At 38.7% G+C, this 21490-nt stretch overlaps 2 protein-coding genes and 1 pseudogene across 3 annotated transcripts in view; 1 reads left to right on the top strand and 2 right to left on the bottom strand.

Annotated features, from left to right (window-relative positions):
- Positions 1-16: 16 nt before the first annotated feature.
- On the bottom strand, positions 17-5137 carry LOC137099323 (immunoglobulin lambda-1 light chain-like). 2 transcript variants are annotated; one of them, XM_067476026.1, is made up of 4 exons: positions 5079-5137; positions 4657-4990; positions 1193-1233; positions 17-545 (listed from the first exon to the last, which is right to left on the bottom strand). In XM_067476026.1, the coding sequence occupies exons 1-4, from the start codon at positions 5125-5127 to the stop codon at positions 223-225; spliced, it is 747 nt and encodes a 248-aa protein (XP_067332127.1). In that variant the 5' UTR covers positions 5128-5137; the 3' UTR covers positions 17-222. The 2 variants fall into 2 exon arrangements, with proteins under 2 accessions (XP_067332127.1, XP_067332126.1); XM_067476025.1 differs by lacking the exons at positions 4657-4990; positions 5079-5137 and adding an exon at positions 1533-1883 and having other exon boundaries at positions 1193-1226.
- Positions 5138-6951: 1814 nt separating this feature from the next.
- Positions 6952-14831, bottom strand: LOC137099325 (immunoglobulin lambda-1 light chain-like; annotated as a pseudogene).
- A 247-nt stretch (positions 14832-15078) lies between these two features.
- Positions 15079-21490, top strand: part of aatka (apoptosis-associated tyrosine kinase a) — a 29250-nt gene continuing 22838 nt past the window's right edge. Inside the window, exon 1 of the mRNA XM_067476015.1 lies at positions 15079-15498. Coding sequence (XP_067332116.1) covers positions 15417-15498 — 82 coding nt within the window. The 5' untranslated portion in view covers positions 15079-15416. The remainder of the gene's footprint in view (positions 15499-21490) is intronic.

Raw genomic sequence — 21490 nt, 5'->3', positions numbered from 1 at the left:
AATGAAGTACACAGGATGAACATTCAGAATGATGTTTATTGGGTAAAACAAATGCAGCACTACAACAAATGATCCACAGTTAATAAAAAGCACACATGACTGATAATGTTGCTTTATGTTGCTGTGTTTTCTACATATCTAACATGTAAAAGATGAGCAAAAAGCACCAACAGTAAAGAAGCACATGTTAAATGGTGGTTCTGCTCCTCTACTGTGGCTCCTCTACTCAGTGGGACAGTTTGACTTGTTGATGTTTTTCTCTGAAGACTGGGAGCCCAGAGACACTTTACATGTGTAAACCTTATCCATGTTCCAGTCTGATGTCTGGATTTCCAGGTAACTGCTGATTTGGAAAGTCTGGTCTGGTTGCTGAGCAGCAGTGCTGGTAGAGATCCCACTGCTCACTGGACTCCCAGCAGCCAACCAGGTCACATCTGCAAAAGGCACAGACTGACTGGACAGACAGACCAGAGACACTTTGTTGGACTGGAGCTCAGTACTGGACGGAGGGAAGACGGTCAGGACAGGAGGAGGGAGACTGGAGCCTGAAGACAAATGGAGGACACTCAGAAAATTACAAGAAAAGAAACGTGCAGGACATTGTGAAAATAACTAGAAGCCCAAACATTAAATTATGAAGGAGGAAAACAGTTTCAATCATTCAAACTACTTTATGATGTAACATATTAATAATTTTGTCAGTCACAAGTTTAAAGATGGTTTGATTAATTCTACATTAATTCTCCCTCTGTATCTGTCAAAATTCTATAAGGATTCTATTCTATTTAACGTCTGTCAGTTTATTGATGTCAGTCTAATCACCAACAACCAAAAAATATAAATAAAAAAAAAATTAGAATCTTAAGGTAGATAGTAAAAAAGTATATACACATAACAAGAACTGTCACTTTTTAAGTACTTTGTAAACTCGGTCAGTAGAAGAAATTCTTCATCAATTTTCTAACCAATCAAAGATTAAGAATATTTTTTAAACTTATTTTCAAATATTTCAATATTTTGCAGATCTCACATCACAATTTTGTATTGTATAAAGTATATGTTAAAAATTTTTTTTAAAGGACATGTTGGCTATTTTAAAACCATTAGTGACAAATAAATGAATTAGCGTTTATTAACAAACATCAAAATATGAAGATGTACCTTGTTTTATGATGAATTAAACAGTACTTACTTGTCACAATCAGCTTGGTGCCTTGTCCGAATACCACAGTGCTTCAGTTTGTACACATGGCTGTACAAAAACCTCCTGACTCTCACTGATGAGAGGAGTGGAACTGAAACATCCTGTTCACACCAACTTTCACTGTCAACACCTCATTCACTTTATCAGTGTGATCATCTTCCAAAACACTGTTGCACTATTTCCATCATGTTTGGCGTTTTTAAGAAGATTTTCCAGTTTTCATAAATCATCTTTGGTTCTACATGAAATATCATTACTTGGTTTATTTTGCTCAGATCTGTTGAGTTTGACACTGAGGTTTTTGTCACAGGGTGAATCACTGTGATACAGCTGCTGAAGCAGAGCCGTCCCACTTGGCACAGAAATACTGAGCCGAGTCTCCTGCCTCTGCACGTTTAATGATAAGCTGGTAATCAATGTTTGATGAGGCTTTAGAATTGAATCGATCTAAGGAGAATCCTGATCCAAAGCTGGGTGAACTCTGAGAATGGTGAAAATAAAGAACATACTGTGGAGCTTTACCAGGAACCTGTTTGTACCAGTAAAGATTATAATAATCATCCTTCTGAATGTTACAGTTGAGAACAACTTCTTGTCCTGGAGAAGCTGTGTGGACAGCAGGCGTCTGGGTCAACACTATCACTGCATCAACACTTGTGAACATACACAGAGAAATACAAGAGTAAAGACTTTCTGTCTGATATTATGGGCTATAAAATGAATAAGAAGAACATCTCACATGTTAGAGCAGTGATGAGAGAGCAGAGAGTCCCCAGCATGTTGTCACAGTGTGGTGTTCAGCTGAGAGGTGAGCAGGGTTGGAGTGTGAGGAGAAGACAGACTGAAGTTTTTAAGGACACTGATGAGGAGAAGTGGAGGAGGAATTTTGTGACTCAGTGCTTTTTTCTTCCACTTTTTAAAATTTGTCCTCGACACATTTCATGAAATGATGCTTCTTCTTGCTAAACTTCAAACACAAATGCAAAACTTCACAACGATTTTTATAAACTTAAACCTTTTATATCAAAACCAAAGTCTTCACACAAAAACATATAATGTTGCAATGTACATCACCAAACTTTTCCTTCAGACATCACAAGAAAGCCGTCAAAAACACAAACACCTGCTACACACTGGTGGTATCACTTTACAACACTACTGTAAAGACCTGTCACTGCATTGAGTAATGATGCTCATGGTTTTACTCCAGTACAAGCTCTTTACATGATACTCACAATATAAAGATATAAATTTTAGAAAATAAATTTCCTCAATACCATGTAGTACATTACACTGACACTGAGTAAGAAACTAAGTGTAATGCAACTCATAAAGAGCAGACACTGTAATATCCAATAGTTATCTTGTCTAACATTATGTAATTAACCTTACTCCGTCATCACCAATGTGAACTTCTGACTAGTTTTTTTCGAGTTAGAGGTTATTGCAAGATGAACAAACCCTTTTACTTGATGTTTTTGAGTGAAGCTGAAAGCAAGTACAGTAGCAACAAATGAGCCGGTGACAGTTCGACCAGTGGGAGGCAGCAATTCACAAACAGTTGCTTAATGTGCCTGAAAAACTTGTAGGCAAAGCTCCACGTTTCTTCAACTCAGTGCAGCTGAACATTGACCTGGTTCCTGCCTTAGAAGCATCCTCTGCTGGCATTTGCTAAAGACAGGGGGAGGATACAATCTAATAAATAATGTTAAAATTAAAAAAAAAACCAACTGATAATAAACATAGAATACATGACAGTTTTTTCCTGAATTCCAATAACATTTGACGCCATCCAGCAACAAAACTGTCAACTGCCAAAACACACTGTACAAATGAATCACTCTTTAGCAACATTTATCCAATTAGACACATGTTTTCACACATGATTCAACCTTTTGGCAAAACTAAACACATTTTCACTAACAAAACACATTCTGCACTGTGGTGAACTTTGATGCTAATTATCAGGCTACAAAGATTAAACCCAACACATTTCCTGAAACCTCCACCCATTTTCCCAAAACCTTAAACACAAATCCAAAGCCCAGACGTTTCCATCAAAACCAAACTATCACCTCAAAACCAGTTATCCTGTGTCAAAACCAAACAATGTGTTCAGATCATACACACAGCAAGTAAAAATAAATTCACCACAGAGCATTCGTTAAACTGTACATACAGTTTTTTTTTTTTTTTATTAGTTGCTAAAACAATAAACCAGAACCTAACCAGTGGCTTAAATACATTTTGTTAATCAAACAATGTTTTGGTCAAACCTTAAACACTTTTCAGGTACATGGACACAATTTGCAAATCTCATTCGCTCTTTTTTGCTAAACTTTAAACACATTTTCAGTCAATAAACACATTTCACACTTGTGTTGCCAATCTGTAAACACTGGCAGCAAAACGTGAACTCAAGTCCAACACAGCTCTCATCTTTTACACACAACAACTCAAAACTGAACACACGTGTTTCTAAAGACCAATCAGGCAGGAGGTAAAAGTCAGTTCAGAGGTATGTGTGCATCCATCTACAGTGCAGAGAAACATACAGAGAGGCAGATGAGGAAGTGTTCGTGTGACAGGTGATGGACGAGGAGGACGAGGACGAGGAAGACCAAGAACAATCATTACTGATGAAATTCCGGCGACTGTTGTAGACCATGTCCTTGTTCATGGGATGACAATGAGGGACAATGTGTTTTTCAGACACACTGATGTATTTAAAGACACTGATGAGGAGAAATTGAGGAGGAATTTTAATATTTTTTTCTAAAGCTTACTTTCACTTCATATTGACATAAAATTTATTTTTAAGAGTCCACATTTCAGAGCTTTATTTGTGCTGATTGTTTCTTTAAAACCTTGCTGATGTCATTATTTCTACCTCCTCCGGTTTTATTGCATTACTATCATGTTACAAATGCTAAATTGGAAGATCTACACTGGGAAAACTATTTATCTTAAACTGTTTTTAGGTTCCTGTTTTCCCCCAGTTTGTTATTACAGCAAGTGTCGATCAAGAACAAAAAAGGTGAAGCCCAACATGTCTGTTCAACTTTCATCTCAGGATTATTCCTCTTTTCTGAAAGACCTTTTGACAACACAGTGTGAATCATTTTATTGAAATTTCATGAAAACACATCATTAAACTCTGAGAACAAATAATACTTCAAGTGGTTACTTTAAAATTTTCATTTGGTCGTATTGTAAGAAAGAGAAAAGTCAGTAAGATTACTGTAAGTATGTAAGTATGAATACAGAATAATAATGATCACTAAGGATTTATTAAATGATGAAAATCTAAATAAATTATTTTAAAACCATAGTTTTTAGTGCATATGCACAGAAGTTACAGAAAGTACTGCCTGGTCACTGCCAGTCAACAAGTGTCAGCTGGTTAAAAGCAGAAGTATTTGTGAGGAGGTTTTTGTCACAGTATAAATCACTTTGATACCCATTGGTTAGCAGAGCTGTCCCATGTGTTACAGTAATAAACTGCTGAATCTCCATCCTCCACATTGTTAATTATCAAACGATAATCTGATTGTGACTGATGAGTGGAGGTGAACTTTGGGGATGAGAAACCAGAGCCATAAGTTGGAGATGAGTAGGAATGATGATACAACAGTACAAACTGAGGAGCTCTTCCTGGAATCTGTTTATACCATCGAGCAGCACTACCAGTAACAGTCCCCAGGTTACAGTCCATGGTGACTATGTTTCCTTTCCCCACTGACACAACAGGAGGTTTCTGTGTCACCACCGTCACACCACTCACACCTGGAAACAACAAGATGAACATGGAGTTAAACACACAGACTGAAGAATCCAACATGAGCTCAGAGCTGCAGTGAGTCCGTCTCCTTACATGTGAGAGCAGTGATGAGAGAGCAGAGGGTCCCCAGCATGTTGTCCATGTAGGTTGGAAAGTGAACTTACTGCTGACAGATCAGAGGCTTTGGAGGATGAAGAGAGGAGCTGCTGGAGGAGCAGTTTAATACAACACTGAAACTGAGAGACAATGAAAGGAGGAGGAGCTTTGGAAAAACTAAAAGATATTTTTAAAAGTTCACTAACACACCAATAAAATCTCTTAAACTTTAATTCAAATCAAATCCACACTTGTTTTTGTTTTATATAGAAGCTCTTGCAGCAAAAAATCCATCATTATAAATTATCTCAATCTCTCTAAATATTTCAGCAATCACTAATTTATCTTCCATGTACCATTCTCAAGATTTGATGTGAGATAAACAAAGTTTTTAACCTGAAGTTGGATTATATGATGGTTTATATCTCTAACTGTGTACTGGATTTAACATCTTTAGTACATTACTGTGTGTTATTTTATTTCTGTGTTTCTAGTCAGGGACAGTTTCTTCTTCTTTTACAGAGAGCTGATGTTTGACCACTTCATTTACATGGAGCTATAAATAAAGAGAGGAGGCCTGCAGCTGCATCCTGGTAGGAAAGAGAAGGAGGAGTATAGAGGTGATGCTTCACTGATGAAAGATGCAAATTCATTTACAGCTTCATATAAAATATATCCTGGCAACTATAGCAACTGTGCTTGAGGTAAAATAATGAAATATCTCTCTCTAGTGTTCATTTATTACACTGCAGGATTTTTTTTTACTTAATTTTAAAATATATTTTTTAGTTTGGTCTGATAATATTTAATAAATTTCATCATCTGTGTGCATGTTGGTTATATATAAAAAAATCCTCTTCAGCATGAAGAGTGGTCTGCATAATAAAATAAAATGTTGACAACACTGATATACATGTGACATTAACAATAAGCAAAACATTGACTGAATAAAAAAGGTTCAACTTTCATCTCAGGATTATTCCTCTTTTCTGAAAGACCTTTTGACAACACAGTGTGAATTTGGCCTTTCCCCACTGACACAACAGGAGGTTTCTGTGTCACCACCGTCACACCACTCACACCTGGAAACAACAAGATGAACATGGAGTCAAACACACAGACTGAAGAATCCAACATGAGCTCAGAGCTGCAGTGAGTCCATCTCCTTACATGTGAGAGCAGTGATGAGAGAGCAGAGGGTCCCCAGCATGTTGTCAGTGTAGGTTGGAAAGTGAACTTACTGCTGACAGATCAGAGGCTTTGGAGGATGAAGAGAGGAGCTGCTAGAGGAGCAGTTTAACACTGAAACTGAGAGACACTGAAAGGAGGAGAAGCTTTGGATATGAAATACTTTGACATCAGTTTCTCTCATATAATATGTAAAGAGGATTATTCTAACATTTTTTTAATAGTGGCCTTTGTGTAAAATAATCAGTTGTTCTAGTTTAACATCCATTTCTGAGTGATACATTTAAAACAATCTCTTGCAGCAAAAAGTGGCTTTTAATCAGTGTGTTTACATTTATGATGACAAATATATATCTCACTACATGATAACTGACATGTGTCCTCTTCATTTAAATTATATTATGAATAAGCAGAGGAGGCCTGCAGGTGCATCCTGCAAAGCAAGACAGAGAAGAGCAGAGAGATGATGCTTCACTGACAGACAATAAAAATCTCAGTTTCAGTTCAGACCAATAACTTTAATCGTTAAAAGGAAAAATGTTGATCAAGTTTTTTACTTGTGTAAAAATGACCAGTAGCAAATAAATAAACAAATACAAAGTGTTGTTAATTAATGTTTGAATATTGTTACAGTAACATTGTAATTTTTGCAAATATTGTTAAAAAGAGTAATCATTACTACTTTTATTTAATCAAGATTTTTTTTATTTTATTGAATGAGTCATAAAAAAATGCAACAACAACAAAGTTGTTACAACAACTACACCAAACTGTTTCAACATGTATTACAAGCCTGCAGACAAATGAACTCTAACATGTAAAAGATGAGCAAACAGCACAAACAGTAAAGAAGCAGATGTTAAATGGTGGTTCTGCTCCTCCACTGTTGTTCAGTGGGACAGTTTGACTTGTTAATGTTTTTCTCTGAAGACTGGGAACCCAGAGACACTTTACATGTGTAAACCTTATCCATGTTCCAGTCTGATGTCTGGATTTCCAGTAACTGCTGATTTGGAAAGTCTGGTCTAGTTGCTGAGCAGCAGTGCTGATAGAGATCCCACTGCTCACTGGACTCCCAGCAGCCAACCAGGTCACATCTGCAAAAGGCACAGACTGACTGGACAGACAGACCAGAGACACTTTGTAGGACTGGAGCTCAGTACTGGACAGAGGGAAGATGGTCAGGACAGGAGGAGGGAGACTGGAGCCTGAAGCTATGTGGATGACATTTAAATAATTATATATTAGAAGTAATGGAGCATAGAGAACATAACATACACAACTGGACGAGTCTGGTATTACAAACTCAAACATGTTTTTTTTTTTAACTTTTTTAATCCTTTTGGAGATACAATATGTGGATTATGAATATGCCATAGAAATGATGTCCATTACCATGAAATTTCCTCAGATACTGTTTTAATTTATAAATGTTGCCGCTCTTTCACAAATAACTGTCTCAGATAAACAATGTTTTCAATGAAGACATAATACACAGTGAGTACTCACCCTAATGATGGAATATATTAGGAAACACATTTACAAGATTTACATATATATAATAAAATATTAATAAAGACAAACGTTGGATTAAATGACATTTTTACTTTTTCCAAACAAATGTCTCCTGAAATGTTTTAAATATGAATCTTCTTGTTTATACTGGTTCTACTGCTTTAAATTACACAACAATAGAAAGAGACAAAATGGGTTATTATCAATTTAATAGAACGTACCTGTCACAATCAGCTTCAGTTCGTACACGTGGCTGTACAGAAAGCTCCTGACTCTCAATGATGAGAGGAGTGGAACTGAAACATCCTGTTCACAGCAACCCTCACTGTCACCAGCTCATTCATTAGTCTGATCATATTCAAAAATGCTGCCGAACTTGAGGATGCTTCTGATTCTCTAAACCTGGATGAGTGACTGTACATCACATAATTTCTGTAATGTTTAGCTTTATGCTAACATTTCCCTCTAGGTTCACTGTTATGTCCAAATGTAATATTTCTTTTTTTATTTTCTCTTTAAAACATCATTACTTTTTAAATAAAATATTAGAAAAAAATGAAAATGTGCCTTCTAGTCTGGCATATGTAGCTTTTCCATTCTGTGAAGAACTGTTTTTTCTTGAACTTGCTTTGTTTTTTCAAAATAAAAGGTTGATATCTTTATGGTCTGTATTCACATGTTGTTGAAAAGTGTAAACGTCTGCACAGGCTTAGCTGCCTTGTGGTGCAAACAATTCCTGAAATGTTTCTAAAATTATTTCTATTGTTTTACTCCAGAGATATTTGGTTGTGACTGTTCATTAACAGCCAACATGTGTCAGAGAGTCAATAATCAAAAGTTTTTAGTGAGGAGGTTTTTGTTACAGGGTGAATCACTGTGATACGTTTTCCATGGTTGAGTTGTCCCATGTTTTACAGTAATAGACGGCAGAGTCTCCTGTCTATGCAGGCTTTATGATAAAATTATAATCGATGTTTGATGAAGTTTTAGAGTTGAATCGGTCTGAAGAGAATCCTGATCCAAAGGTGGGTGAACTATGAGAATGATCAAATCTCAGAACATACTAAGGAGCTTTACCAAGAACCTGTTTGTATCAATAGACATAATATCCATCATCTCTCTGAATGTTACAGTTGAGTACAACTTCTTGTCCTGGAGAAACTGTGTGGACAGCAGGCGTCTGGGTCAACACTATCACTGCATCAACACCTGTCAACATACACAGAGAGTAAAAAGAGTAAAGACTTTCTGCCTGATATTATGGGCTATAAAATGAATAAGAAGAACATCTCACATGTTAGAGCAGTGATGAGAGAGCAGAGTCCCCAGCATGTTATCAGAGTGTGGTGATCAGCTGAGAGGTGAACAGGGTTGGAGTGTGAGGAGAAGACAGACTGAAGTATTTAAAGAAACTGATGAGGAGAATTGGAGGACGAGTTTCAACATGCAAATGTGTGTTTTCATTTATAAATCAAAAACATTACACATGAGGGTTTTCACATCTTTACCTTGGACCGTGTGAATAAAAAGTTTTTTGCTTTTTAGGTAAATGCCGAATTAATGTTAGACGCTCAGTAAATATGAGCAAACCATGCTGGACATTTGTTACTTTAAGTTTCCATTTTATCTCTAGCAGCAAAATCTAAGTTGGTATGTGGGATGTTTATCACATTGATTGTTCTGAATCTCAAAATTCTCAGATTCTAATATAGTGTTTCTCTGATGTGTGTGAAATAGTAACTAGTTAACAAAGATTTGGGCAACTGTAGCTCAGCTGGCAAGGCAGTCTTCCACGGACCACAGGGTCAGTGGTTCAATCCCCGGTGCCAGCTATATTTCAAAGTGTCTCTGGGCAAGACACTGAATCCCTAACAGCCCTTCCCATCCCCAACTGTGCAGTACCAGTCCAAGACTGGTAGAAATTGGAGAGGGTTGCGTCAGGAAAGGAATCCTGCATAAATTGTGCCAAATCAACATGTGGAAAATGATCTGCTGTGCCGACCCTGAACTCACAGGATAAGCTGACAGGAAAAAAAAGATTTGAGTCAGCAATGTTTTTCTGTCTATGTTTGGAATGTATTTTCTATTTTTAAGTAATAGTAATGAATGTAGGGATGGATTCTTTAATTTTCTGTTAAACATATTATATTATTAGCAAGCACTGTATTATACTCGAAAAAATGAAACATGTCTCATTTGCAGAAGAGAAACATGTTTGAGTGATATGAATAAACCATGGTAACTTACAATATTTATATATTCTTGTTAATTTCATCCCTATAACATGTTCAAAGTAAATGATGTGTACAGTAGTTGATTTGATCAGATGCAGAGTTCATATGTTTTGAGTGTCGATGTTACATTTTCCATCTGTTTGTAATTTTCTTTCCATCACAAACAGTGAATTTATATCAGCCAATAAAACATATTTTAATCATGCAGACTGCTTGTGATAGCTTCACTCAGTGTCAGAATGTATCAGAGTCTCAAAAAGCAGAAGTGGTTAATGAGGAGCTTTTATGTCACAGTATAAATCACTGTGATACATGCTTCATAGCAGACTCCTCCCATGTGTGACAGTAATAAACTGCTGAATCTCCCTCCGCCACATTGTTGATTATCAAACGATAATCTGATTGTGACTGATGAGTGGAGGTGAACTTTGGGGATGAGAAACCAGAGCCATAAGTTGGAGATGAGTAGGAATGATGAAACAACAGTACAAAGTGAGGAGCTCTTCCTGGAATCTGTTTATACCAGCAGGCAGCTCTATCAGTAACAGTCCCCAGGTTACAGTTCATGGTGACTGTGTCTCCTTTCCCCACTGACACAACAGGAAGTTTCTGTGTCACCACCGTCACACCACTCACACCTGGAAACAACAAGATGAACATGGAGTCAAACACACAGACTGAAGAATCCAACATGAGCTCAGAGCTGCAGTGAGTCCGTCTCCTTACATGTGAGAGCAGTGATGAGAGAGCAGAGGGTCCCCAGCATGTTGTCCATGTAGCTTGGAAAGTGAACTTTCTGCTGACAGATCAGAGGCTTTGGAGGATGAAGAGAGGAGCTGCTGGAGGATCAGTTTAATACAACACTGAAACTGAGAGATACTGAAAGGAGGAGGAGCTTCCACAGATTAAGTTACAGTTGTTTCAAAGAATAAAATTACTACTTTCTGCTCATTATTACGTGTCTTCAAAAAATGTGGTTCTGAAGATGAGGTCATATTTGCTGTTGTATTGTCTGTTTAATGATAACAAATAAAATTATTTCAAATAAAATGTTTGGGGGGGGTCACATATTTAATGATTAAAGTTCACTTTTTTTAACCGAAAAGACATTACTATATGTTTGTTTTTGGTTGTGCATAACAACATTATAACTAAAGAGAATTGATGTCACTTGAGCTCCTCATTTACATGGAGCTATAAATAAATATATGAAGCCTACAGGTGCATCCTGTGAAGGAACAGAGAGCAGGAGAGAGGTGATGCTTCACTGATCCGTTTCAGTTCACTTAGAAAATAAACTCAATCAACTTAATCCACTTGTTTTTGATTATGAACATTACAATTGCAAAGAGGATATAACACGTCCACCTAACACATCAGAGTATAAGAAGCATGCAAGTGTATTTGACATGTAAAATATGAGCAAACGGCAAAAGAAAGAAAGAAGGACAATTTTAGATGGTCATTCTGCTCCTCTTCTAAACAAGAACAGACTGAAGCGTTTTTGGGCTGGAGCTCAGTGCTCCAGGGAAATAAGACCTTTAGGACAGAAGGGGTGAGGGTGGAGCCTGACTCATCAAAGGAAAAATATCTGTAATTATTAGTTTTCAATCTGCCAAGAGTGAATATAGTTATTAAAAATTATCCTTAACCTCTACAAGATTAGTAATAAAGCAGATCCTTCATACCAGGAAAGACTTGCAGTGTTATCATTTAACAAATGTTACAGAAAGAGAGAAATAATCCCTTGTTGAAAAATATTTTGTTTCCATTGTCCAAAAAAAGATTTAGTATTAAAGATGACAAAAAAAGGGTTTGGGTTATATTTTGGCAAAAGCCATCATCTGAAAAAACATTAGAGTTAATAAGGGCTGTCTCTCCCTTCTTCAGTATCACAACAGGAGGTTTCTGTTTCGGTGTCACACCACTCACACCTTCAAGGCCAAACTATCTTTTTAATCTTAACATTTTATTCCTTTAATACCAGCTTTCCTCGTTGTATTTCCAGTACTGACAGTTGACACCTGACCTCTTCATTTACACGAACTTACTGTAAAAATGGCGGATTTCAGGTGCATCCAGCAGATAATGGTGTTTTTCAAGCTGCATTAAAATTCTAAGAACAAAGTCAGAACGTTCAGAGATTGAATATTTCAAGAAAATTCAGATTCAGAGAAAAGGTGAAAAATTAGCCCATAATATCTAGGATATCCGTCTACATTCTTTTACAAACTTTAGTACTAGAAAACATGTCCTCGTTGCCTTTCTGATAGTTATCCAGTTCTGCCCCCTAGTGTCCATTCAACAGAATACCAACACTGTGCACTGTGTGGTTTTCTTTTTTCATTGCCCTCAGGTTGATCAGACAAACTACTGTAAAGTCAAACTAATAAATGCTTATTTATTAAAAAGTCAAGGAATATAACTCCAGAGTGTGATCGCACACAGTAGAAAGCAAAAACTAGATCATTTACAAAGATTCACATATAGTCAATCATTCTGGATAAAATTATCAACACTGGTGTGATTGTGTTTGAGTGGGATTTTCAACTGTGGGATGTGAGGAAAGAGGTTGAAAGATAACTTCGCACCTGAATTTATTGATATGCATATGACATCAGGGAGACTTTGGACAGTAGCAAAGCACAGCAAAGCATATTCAAACAATAAATGGAACTGTCTTTTTAAAATAACACAATAAAACAAATCGTGATTTCCACAGTGGATCTACACTTACTGGCCACTTTATTAGGTACACCTGTATAATCTAATGATATCCAATACAGTTGCTCTACTTTTACAACATTATAATTTCTCGGTTTTTAAGTTAAGACTGTCAGACAGAAGAAAATTCTACTCTCTGTTTATTATTGAGGTTATAGTGGGTGGAAGAGTCGTACTGGAGTAGAAAACGAATGTTTTGGCTGCCCTATTTAAAATGAATGAGGGGGTCAAAACTTTAGAAGCACTTCATAATCCACTCCAGTAGGACTCCACTAAACACTGCAACCTCAATACAGTGTTTCTCAATTGCAAAAACACATTTCCTTAGAAACCCCACCCATTTTCTCAAAAGCTTAAACACAAATACAAAAATTTAAACTAAGGTCACAAAACGGCAGACCTTTCTATGAAAGCCAAACTATCACCTCAAAACCAGTTATCCTGTGTTCAAAACCAAACAATGTGTTCAAGATCACACAGAGAGCAAGTAAAAATATATTTGCCACAGAGCATTTGTTAGATACCACATGAAATAATCTAGGACACAGAATCCAGGGCATGAAGTTACAGTAACAGAAAATGACTACTGTACATGTAATTAGGAAATAAATATTGTAGTCAAAGTGATATCTACATTTAGCACTTTCCTAACAAAAAAATGAAGAAAAAGAAAAGCCCATTACTGCACAATCACTGTAATTGAGATTCACTCTGTAACATGAAGTGTTTGTGTGGGGTTTAGCCAGGACTTTATACACATCACAGGCAACTACTCCCCTCATTGTCATCCCATGAACGAGAACAAGGTCTACAATTATTGTCCGAATTTCATCAGTAATGATTGATCTTGGTCTTCCTCTTCCTCCTCGTCCATCACCTCTCACACTAACTCTTCCTCCTCTGCCTCTCTGTAAGTTTCTCTCCACTGTAGATGGATGCACACGTACCTCTGAACTAACTTTTACCTCCTGCCTGATTGGTCATAAGAAACACGTGTGTTCAGTTTTGAATTATTGTGTGTAAAAGGTGACAGCTGTGTTGGAGTTGAGTTCACGGTTTTCTGCCAGTGTTTACAATTTTGCAACACAAGTGTGAAATGTGTTAATTGACTGAGAATGTGTTTAAAGTTTAGCAAAAAAAAAGTTTTGCAATTTGTATCCATGTACCTAAATAGTGTTTGGACAAAAGAGTGTTTGATTCAAAAATGAGTTTAGGCCACTGACAATTTGGTTCAATGGGGTTTAGTGTTTTAGCACCTGAGAAAAACTAGCAAACAGAGAGTAAATTTATCACCTTTCTGACAGTGTTAACTTAAAAACTGAGAAATTATAACACTGTAAAGTAGAACTCACGCTGTACTGGATTTGTATTAGATTATGCAGGTGTACCTAATAAAGTGGCCAGTGAGTGTAAATGCATGGTCAGGGATCATATGCAATGCCTGCACTGACCACCAAGGGGCACAAACGTCAGGGTTGAAAAGCCCTACTGTAAGCTTTAGGATGTTCTTTAAAGACAAATGGGATTTTATTCCAAGACTCGGCAGATAAACGTGGGAATAAAAGTCATTTGACCCACATTTACGTGAGTTTACACGCGGTTTACACGAGTAGCCTACCTTGACGCCTGCGCTACCTGTGTCCCTTGACTCTGCCGTTCCTCACCTGTCCACTTGTGGCCTTGTTCAGTCTCTGTGGTTCTGCCTGTCATCTGTCCGGCGTTTTACAGTGCGGTCAACCTGCAAAGTCTCGGATTGGAACGTTGCCACTGCATCATCCCCCTAGAACAAACTCTGCAGCTCGGCTCATGACTCATGCCGCAGGCGTTATTTAACAATATCCGAACGATGTGGACTCTTTGCCTGCTCCAGCACCGACAGTGATGCCTGGACTCCCAATTTAATTTCATTTCGCAAATGCTGGAGTCCTCTAGAAATGTCTGTCAAGTACTAGAGCGCTGCGGAAATTAAGCTGATTCTGTCTTCAAAATAAAACAGAAAATGGCTCCTCTGCTGCGTACAGAAGATTTTACTTTGAAAACTATTAGCGGAAGTACCTTTATACAATGGCGCCCTTGACACTGGTGCAAAATGTCTTATAGTCTTTCTGTGCTGAAGCCAAACACGAATGCACATCGCTGCCCAACGCACCGTTTTCAAAAAAAAAAAAAAAAAAAAACAGCTGCTGTGCCAGAAAACGACATGTTACATGTAGTTCGGGATCATGAGAATCCATTTATTCTGAAAGGAAACCAAATGGTAAAATGCCATTTTTTTTGTAAGAGTGGAGATTTGACAGTTTATGAAATCGGTGTGAATAACGGATGAGGATTTCTTTGGGTTGTCTAAAAGACGCAACCACACCGGTTCATCATTGCAATCTCACGACAAAGGGCGCGAGCCGGGATATTTTTTTATTTATTTTTTGTCAAACAAGTAAACCAACAGATGTAGTAACATGGAAATGACTGTCAACATCTGCCTCCAAGTCTGCTCGAGCTGAAGGTGGAGCAGGATTTTCAGAGGGGCTCTCTGTGAGGTGTGATGGAATAAAATGCTGCGCATTACCGCCTCCTCTACATGTCACTTGAATCTTAAGCGCACTTGAGGCTGGATTTTATTTGTGACCTTTCTGTGTGAAGGCTTTTGCCTTTTTCTTGAAACGCAACGAGGAGGATGGTCTTTGCTCTACATGTGATTGTCATGTCTTCGGCGTTTTTCAATCCCAGCTTTGCCTTTAGCTCGCACTTTGATACAGGTAAGGGTCAAACTCATGAATTATTAGAATGAGAACGTTTATTTGACACAGATCTGCGTGTGGTTTTGACGTTTTTCATATTCCAATCTGTTTGATGAAACGCCATATACTGTTGCTATGTCACTGTATACATAGTATTTATAATATTTCTATTCACCATCAGCAGCATAGATGTCAGAACATAACGGTTGTATCATCAGAATAAACCCATACCTCAAATGATTAGTTCAAGCGTAGATGTTCTCAGTCTTTGGTGACAAGAGGGTTAAAAGTTGTGCCTGCACTGAATCTGCAATACATCCTTGCAGCTGCATATGTCCATTAATGTAATGTATGTGTTTTCAATGATCGAGGTGTGTGTGTGTGTGTGTGTGTGTGTGTGTGTGTCTGTGATTCCTGAAAACAACATTACAGAGGTGACCTGGTGACAGAAATACATGATTGTGCTATTTAAGGTTTGTGGTGCTTTATGTCAATTTGGATGCAGTGTTCAGCAACCCCCCCTGGGCATCAGGGCAGAGGGATCTTTGGTGAAGGAGGACCCAGGTGCCACAGCAGTGGTGTGGGACCGCTGAGCCGGAAGTCACATAGCCTGTGTGAGAGCTTGAATTAGAGCAGAATGAATAACAGCGCAAGTTTAAACAGACCGAGAGAGTCCCTGGACTGGATGCAGTGTACTGAGCATACAAATAACGGTGAGCCCAGTGGCTCTCAAGTTTCAGGCTCTGTCGTCCCCAAACCCTACGTTCTCAAGCCTGATCCCTGATCCTTCAGATAATTCACCCTCCTCCACCTTCATGCGGCTGTTCACTTCTTTTTCGGTGCACTTAATCCCTGTTCTTCCAAAGAATGTGGCACTAAAGCCATATAGGTTATTTACATTTATGAAGTCCACGTGATTGTAAATGCACCATAACAATCATCATTTTCATCACATACAGCTTTTTTTTTTTTTTTTTTGGAATGTGAAACTTCAAACCAAATTTGGATTGCACAAATTTGAGTGTCACTGCTTATATAAGGAAATATGACAACTTTGGTGATTTATTTATAAATAACATTTGAACGATTACACAAACTAATAAGAAGGAACATTACTTCACAGTTTATAGAGCTGGAAAACAGCTGTGAGAGCAGTGCTCAGTCTGGACTCTGGGGTGGATGCTGAGGTGGCAGTCTCTGTCTCTGTGCAGTAAAATTATACCAATGGTCCAGAGAAGTGTGCTCTTTTAATTTGAAGATAGATAAAGTGCTCCCAGCTGAATTGCTGGTGAAAAGTCTCCAAACTGTGGCTCTTCTGGGGCATCTCTTTAATTTAATTGTCTTGATATTTTCCTTATGGGAGTGACCCCAGATTTTGAAAATTTCCCCTCACGAATGAGCAGTGAAACACTTATACTTCCTTTTCTCGGCTGATTGCTTCAGATTGAAAAGCCTCGGCGACAGTTCAGAATAGAACCAGCACATGCCTCGGGATTGATTTGTTCTAGGTGGAGGCTGATGTGTGAGACACATGTAGCTTGTAAGCAGCTGGGGCAGATATTGGTCTGGATTTTCACTCCCCCATCCCAATTATATACAATTTCTATATGAGCAGCACCTCAGTAGCAACCCAGTTCCTTTCCAGTAATTGGACTGAGAATCAATGTTGCCTAGGAGATGGAGGGGGGCGTGTCAGGAGCAACCAATCACTCTCATTGCCAGTGCTAAGGACAGAGAAATGCTAGTCCCTTAAAGAGGAGAGACACACTCTGGGTGGAGCAGAATTCAATCAGCTGTAGTTGCTGAATATGCTGCCTTGGAAGCAAAGCAATGGATGAACAAAACACATTTACATTTGCAAACATAAAGACCTGAGAAATGTGATTTTGAAAAACTAAATGAAATAAAACTATCACACTGTAGTAAGTAAATGTCAAAATGCTCTCAATGTGGTCAGACAGCTGGAAGATAATCAATGTGAAAAAATATGCAGGACAAACACATCAGATGCTATTCAGATCAGATATTATATTATTAACAGTTTAACCATATTAATCATGCAGCCCATGCAGAATCACAGGATTGACTTGAGAAACAATCTCTAAATTACACAGTATTTGAACTGTAACCCCCCTCTAGCCAGCCCCCACAGCAGCACTTCCACTCCATGCCTCTGGCTATATAAAGACATATCACGCGCTACCTCTGCAAACATTCACTCAAACTGTTACACCTGCACAAACGAGCACCCACAACTTTGGAGCCAGATCAGTTTTCACATTGAATGGCATTACATAAGGCATCAGCAGCTATGGGTTGCATCTTCTGACTACATCGGGCCCTCACAAGCCTGGCTGGGAATATCTTTGCGTGTGGCTTACTGTGTGTGCGGGCACCAGCGAGCACCTGGCCCACTACTCCTTCAGCACCACGGAGAGCTCTCCCATCAGGAGAGCGAGCAGATGCGAACGAACGTGCGTAAGTGTGTACATGCAAAGGGAGGTGATTTGAAAACCAGGCTGCGTCCTGTGTGCAGAATTAATACGCACCTGTCAGGGCAAACAGAAGACAGACTGACCTAGAAGGCAGTGCTGATACACCAACAAGCTGACAATGCAGCACTGTCGGGGACTGTGTTTCAGTCCCGATGCCTGGAGGTGGCAGTGGCACCAAGCCTGCATGTTACAAACCTGATGTAGACACTCTGATACACATTTCCTGTCACTCACACACTCTCAACATAATGCACACTCCCCATGCAGGAAAGCACACACGTGTCTTCGCAAACACATGCGCACACCACTGAAGGCCATAGCCAAGGTGGTAATCATGCATGAGAGGGGAAAAAAACAACATTATTTTTACATGCTGTGGGAGCTCTTCCCACTGACTGGGTCAGAACAAGCCAGCACCACTGACTATTTGATTATTCATCTCTCCATGTGTAACACCAGGCACTTTAGTTATGTAAGTCTGCCTCTGGGGGAAGCAGAATAAGAATGGAGTGGATTTAGGCAGTCAGGGGGAAGCATCTCTGTCTCTTCTATGTGCTGTCTGTCTGAGGATGTGGAGGGTGGTTGTTTGTTTTAGAAAGGATCTCATGCAGTATTTAATTCATCACCCGCCTATGTATAATTTCTTATTGAGTTTATTGTAAACACTAGAGCTAAGAGAGGTCATTGTTAAGCAACAACTCAAAAAGAGATGTGTAAAAAGTTGCTAGTTAGCATAGTTATGTATGTTGGGCATAGTTTGTGGTGACCAGGACGGCTCTAAGAAGAAATTGAGGTAGCAACTTTGTGTGAAATCACTGTTTGCCAAACAGCAGCATCAGGAAATAGAAAAATACGGGGGAAATACTGACTGAGTGAATGGGAGCCTGCATAACACACACTAAATGGTTTTGTTCAGGTATGCTGGCATTTCAGGTTTTCTTCACGCGCACTCACAGTCGTACACAGAAATGTACACACACACGATGCCTTTGTCTGCCTCATGAGACTAAAATGTTGTCTTGAGTGTGTAATTCAGTGTCTGCATACGGTTGCACATGCATCCAATTAGTGTTTATCAGCCAGGAACCTAAACACATGAGAGCATGTGGTATTTTTTCACATCTGTGTGCAATTGTTCCGCTCATGGATGATAATGTATGTTGGGCATTTAAAGTCCCAGAGATGAGAAATGGGAAAGTCTTATGATTTGATTTAAACACTCAATTTTCATTAACGTTAAAAATAATCTATTGGTTTATAGGTTAAGTTAGTTATAATACTGCAGCGTAGTTACTGTTGTATGATATGAGAGCTGTTGGAGGAAAATAAACATATGGAAAGTGACATTATGTACCTCATGCAAGTAACCTGTCTGCCTTAATACGTAAGGCAACAGTCAGCCTGATGTAAATGTTTTTACCAGGCACAGAGTAACTAGTGGGTGATCTCATATTGTGATACGTATCAAATTATCATCATGCTATTGATTGAATATACCACAGTCTAAGCACATAGCACATTCTTTCAGTTTAAACCTTTGATGAGTTAATCGACCAAATTAAATGTATTTGATCACAAATGCGCGTGTGCTTCTTAAACATTCACTCACTTCAGACCTTCAGTTTGTTAAAGATTATTAGCTTTCATCTGTCAGATTTATGTTTAATTCAACTCACTTTTAATTCTGTTTTAACAATCATTTTAGAAATGCCTTAAAAGTTAAAAGTTCTATGTGTATCACTTCTGCAATTGTGACAAAGAAGTTGTAGCTTGTCTCAAAATTGTGAAGGTAATCGGTACATTGGCACATGCCTCACAGGCCCGTTACTGTTGGTCTTTGTCAGTATTTACCTTTCTCATAAACTATGCTGCTTCCTGTGGCTAAGAGGATCCTTGAATCCTCAGTCAAGTATCCTCCTCTTCTTCACTTGAGAGGATAAACATATTTTCATTCCATTCATTCATTCAGCCATCTGTTTGCCAATGTTATAAACTATGAACAGATTTTCTTCCATTTGTGCATAACAGTAGCTCTGATTCTTTTTGTGCTGCATAATACACACCCCATTCAGCAGATTCCCCTCAAATTCTAACCCAACAGTCCGCATTGTGAAGTACAGAACCGAGGAAAGCAGTGGCTGCCAGTCTCCACCCCAGTAATCTGCGCTTACATTAATTCTAATCTTTCTTAATACTTCACACGCTTACATTAATTTGAAATACTTTGTGATGTTCGATGGCACAACCAGCACATCTATCTGCAATGTCCCAGTAGTGCAGTTAGTTAGTTAATCTTTAAAATTAACATAAAAGATCCGTCTATCTTAGACAGACTTGATATCCAAACCTTTTTTTTTTTTGTCTGCCCTTGTCCAGGCTGTCAGGGGACAGACATGACAGGCTTTTAATGCTTATCCACGGTGATCCTGAGTTCTCACTCCCAGGTAATAAGAGTTATCATGGCTCTCTGCAGGCAAGCACATCCCTCTGCCATCTGCAGTCATTCACAGCCACAGAGACCAGAGAACGGCAGAGAGGATGTGAATCGGTGAAGGATTCGGTACCCAGCCATTAATCATGTCATGCTGTTCTCTTTGCTGTCAACCCTTCCCTAGACTGACATATCTGTGCGTGTGTGTTTGTGTGTTGGCAGAGTGCTTCTTTCCCTGCACTTCTCTATGTTCAGTATAATGCTCCTAGCTCTCTTTTGCTTTTTGCTCATGCACTTGTTTCACATTTTCTTGCAGCCTAACAACCCCCTCCTTAGCTGTCATTTTCCTCCACAAGGTTTTTGTTTCCCTTCCTCTGTCCTAACTCACACAATACATTTACAACAAGTCTTTAAAACAACAGTGACACAAATAAAGGGCTCATCACTTGAGAGAGCATCTTGAGCTTCTGCAGCACTTTGTTTACACATTCACAAAAGCAGTGGAAAATCCATATTTAGCTGGTCTTGCATAGTGTACAGGCTGCCATTATGCTGATTATTTTCATTTTTGACCTGCTGTAGACTGCATCTCTCTCCCCACTAGTCACAATCAAATGTCAGTGGAGCTTGATGTTTTCTGCATGTGTCTGCAGTTGTTGATATATGCAAATTCTTTGTGACACACCACCTGCTCTGCTCTGGTCTCGCTGCCTCCTCACTGACCTGTAAATCTAAACCTAAAGGTCACACTTCTCTCCTGTCTCTGTCCACTGTGTTCTGTCTGCCGTATTCCTAAGCACTTCCCCACCATCCCTCCCTCTCCGCCGTTGGATTCATGCGTGTAAGAGTGCGTCTGTTGTCATTGGAAACCACTTGGTGCATGCCAGTCAGGGCAGATGGAGGAGCTTTTTTGCCCCTGCAGCATTGTCCTGAATGTAAACACATGCTCAGAGAGATCTGGGGCTCTTTATACCCTCCTGCATTCTCTCTTTTCGTGTGTCTTTTATGTATGTTTCACCATGTTCAACTGTTTGGAGCACAAAGAGGATGTGATAGGTTACATGATGGCCAAAATAAATACAGC

This window comes from Channa argus, chromosome 15 (assembly GCF_033026475.1).
Source record: "Channa argus isolate prfri chromosome 15, Channa argus male v1.0, whole genome shotgun sequence".
In the NCBI taxonomy this organism is placed as follows: domain Eukaryota; kingdom Metazoa; phylum Chordata; class Actinopteri; order Anabantiformes; family Channidae; genus Channa; species Channa argus.
Note: the sequence above shows the minus strand (reverse complement) of the source record. Positions and strands in the feature narration are given on the sequence as shown.

Bases quoted from the DNA above. Each gene is read 5' to 3' on its own strand.
- LOC137099323 (XM_067476026.1), bottom strand. From the start codon at position 5,127: ATGGACAACATGCTGGGGACCCTCTGCTCTCTCATCACTGCTCTCACA. The intron at 4,991-5,078 runs GTAAGGAGACGG...TGTTGTTTCCAG, and splicing joins TCTCATCACTGCTCTCACAT to GTGTGAGTGGTGTGACGGTG. The intron at 546-1,192 runs GTAAGTACTGTT...ATTTGTCTTCAG, and splicing joins CACCAAGCTGATTGTGACAA to GCTCCAGTCTCCCTCCTCCT.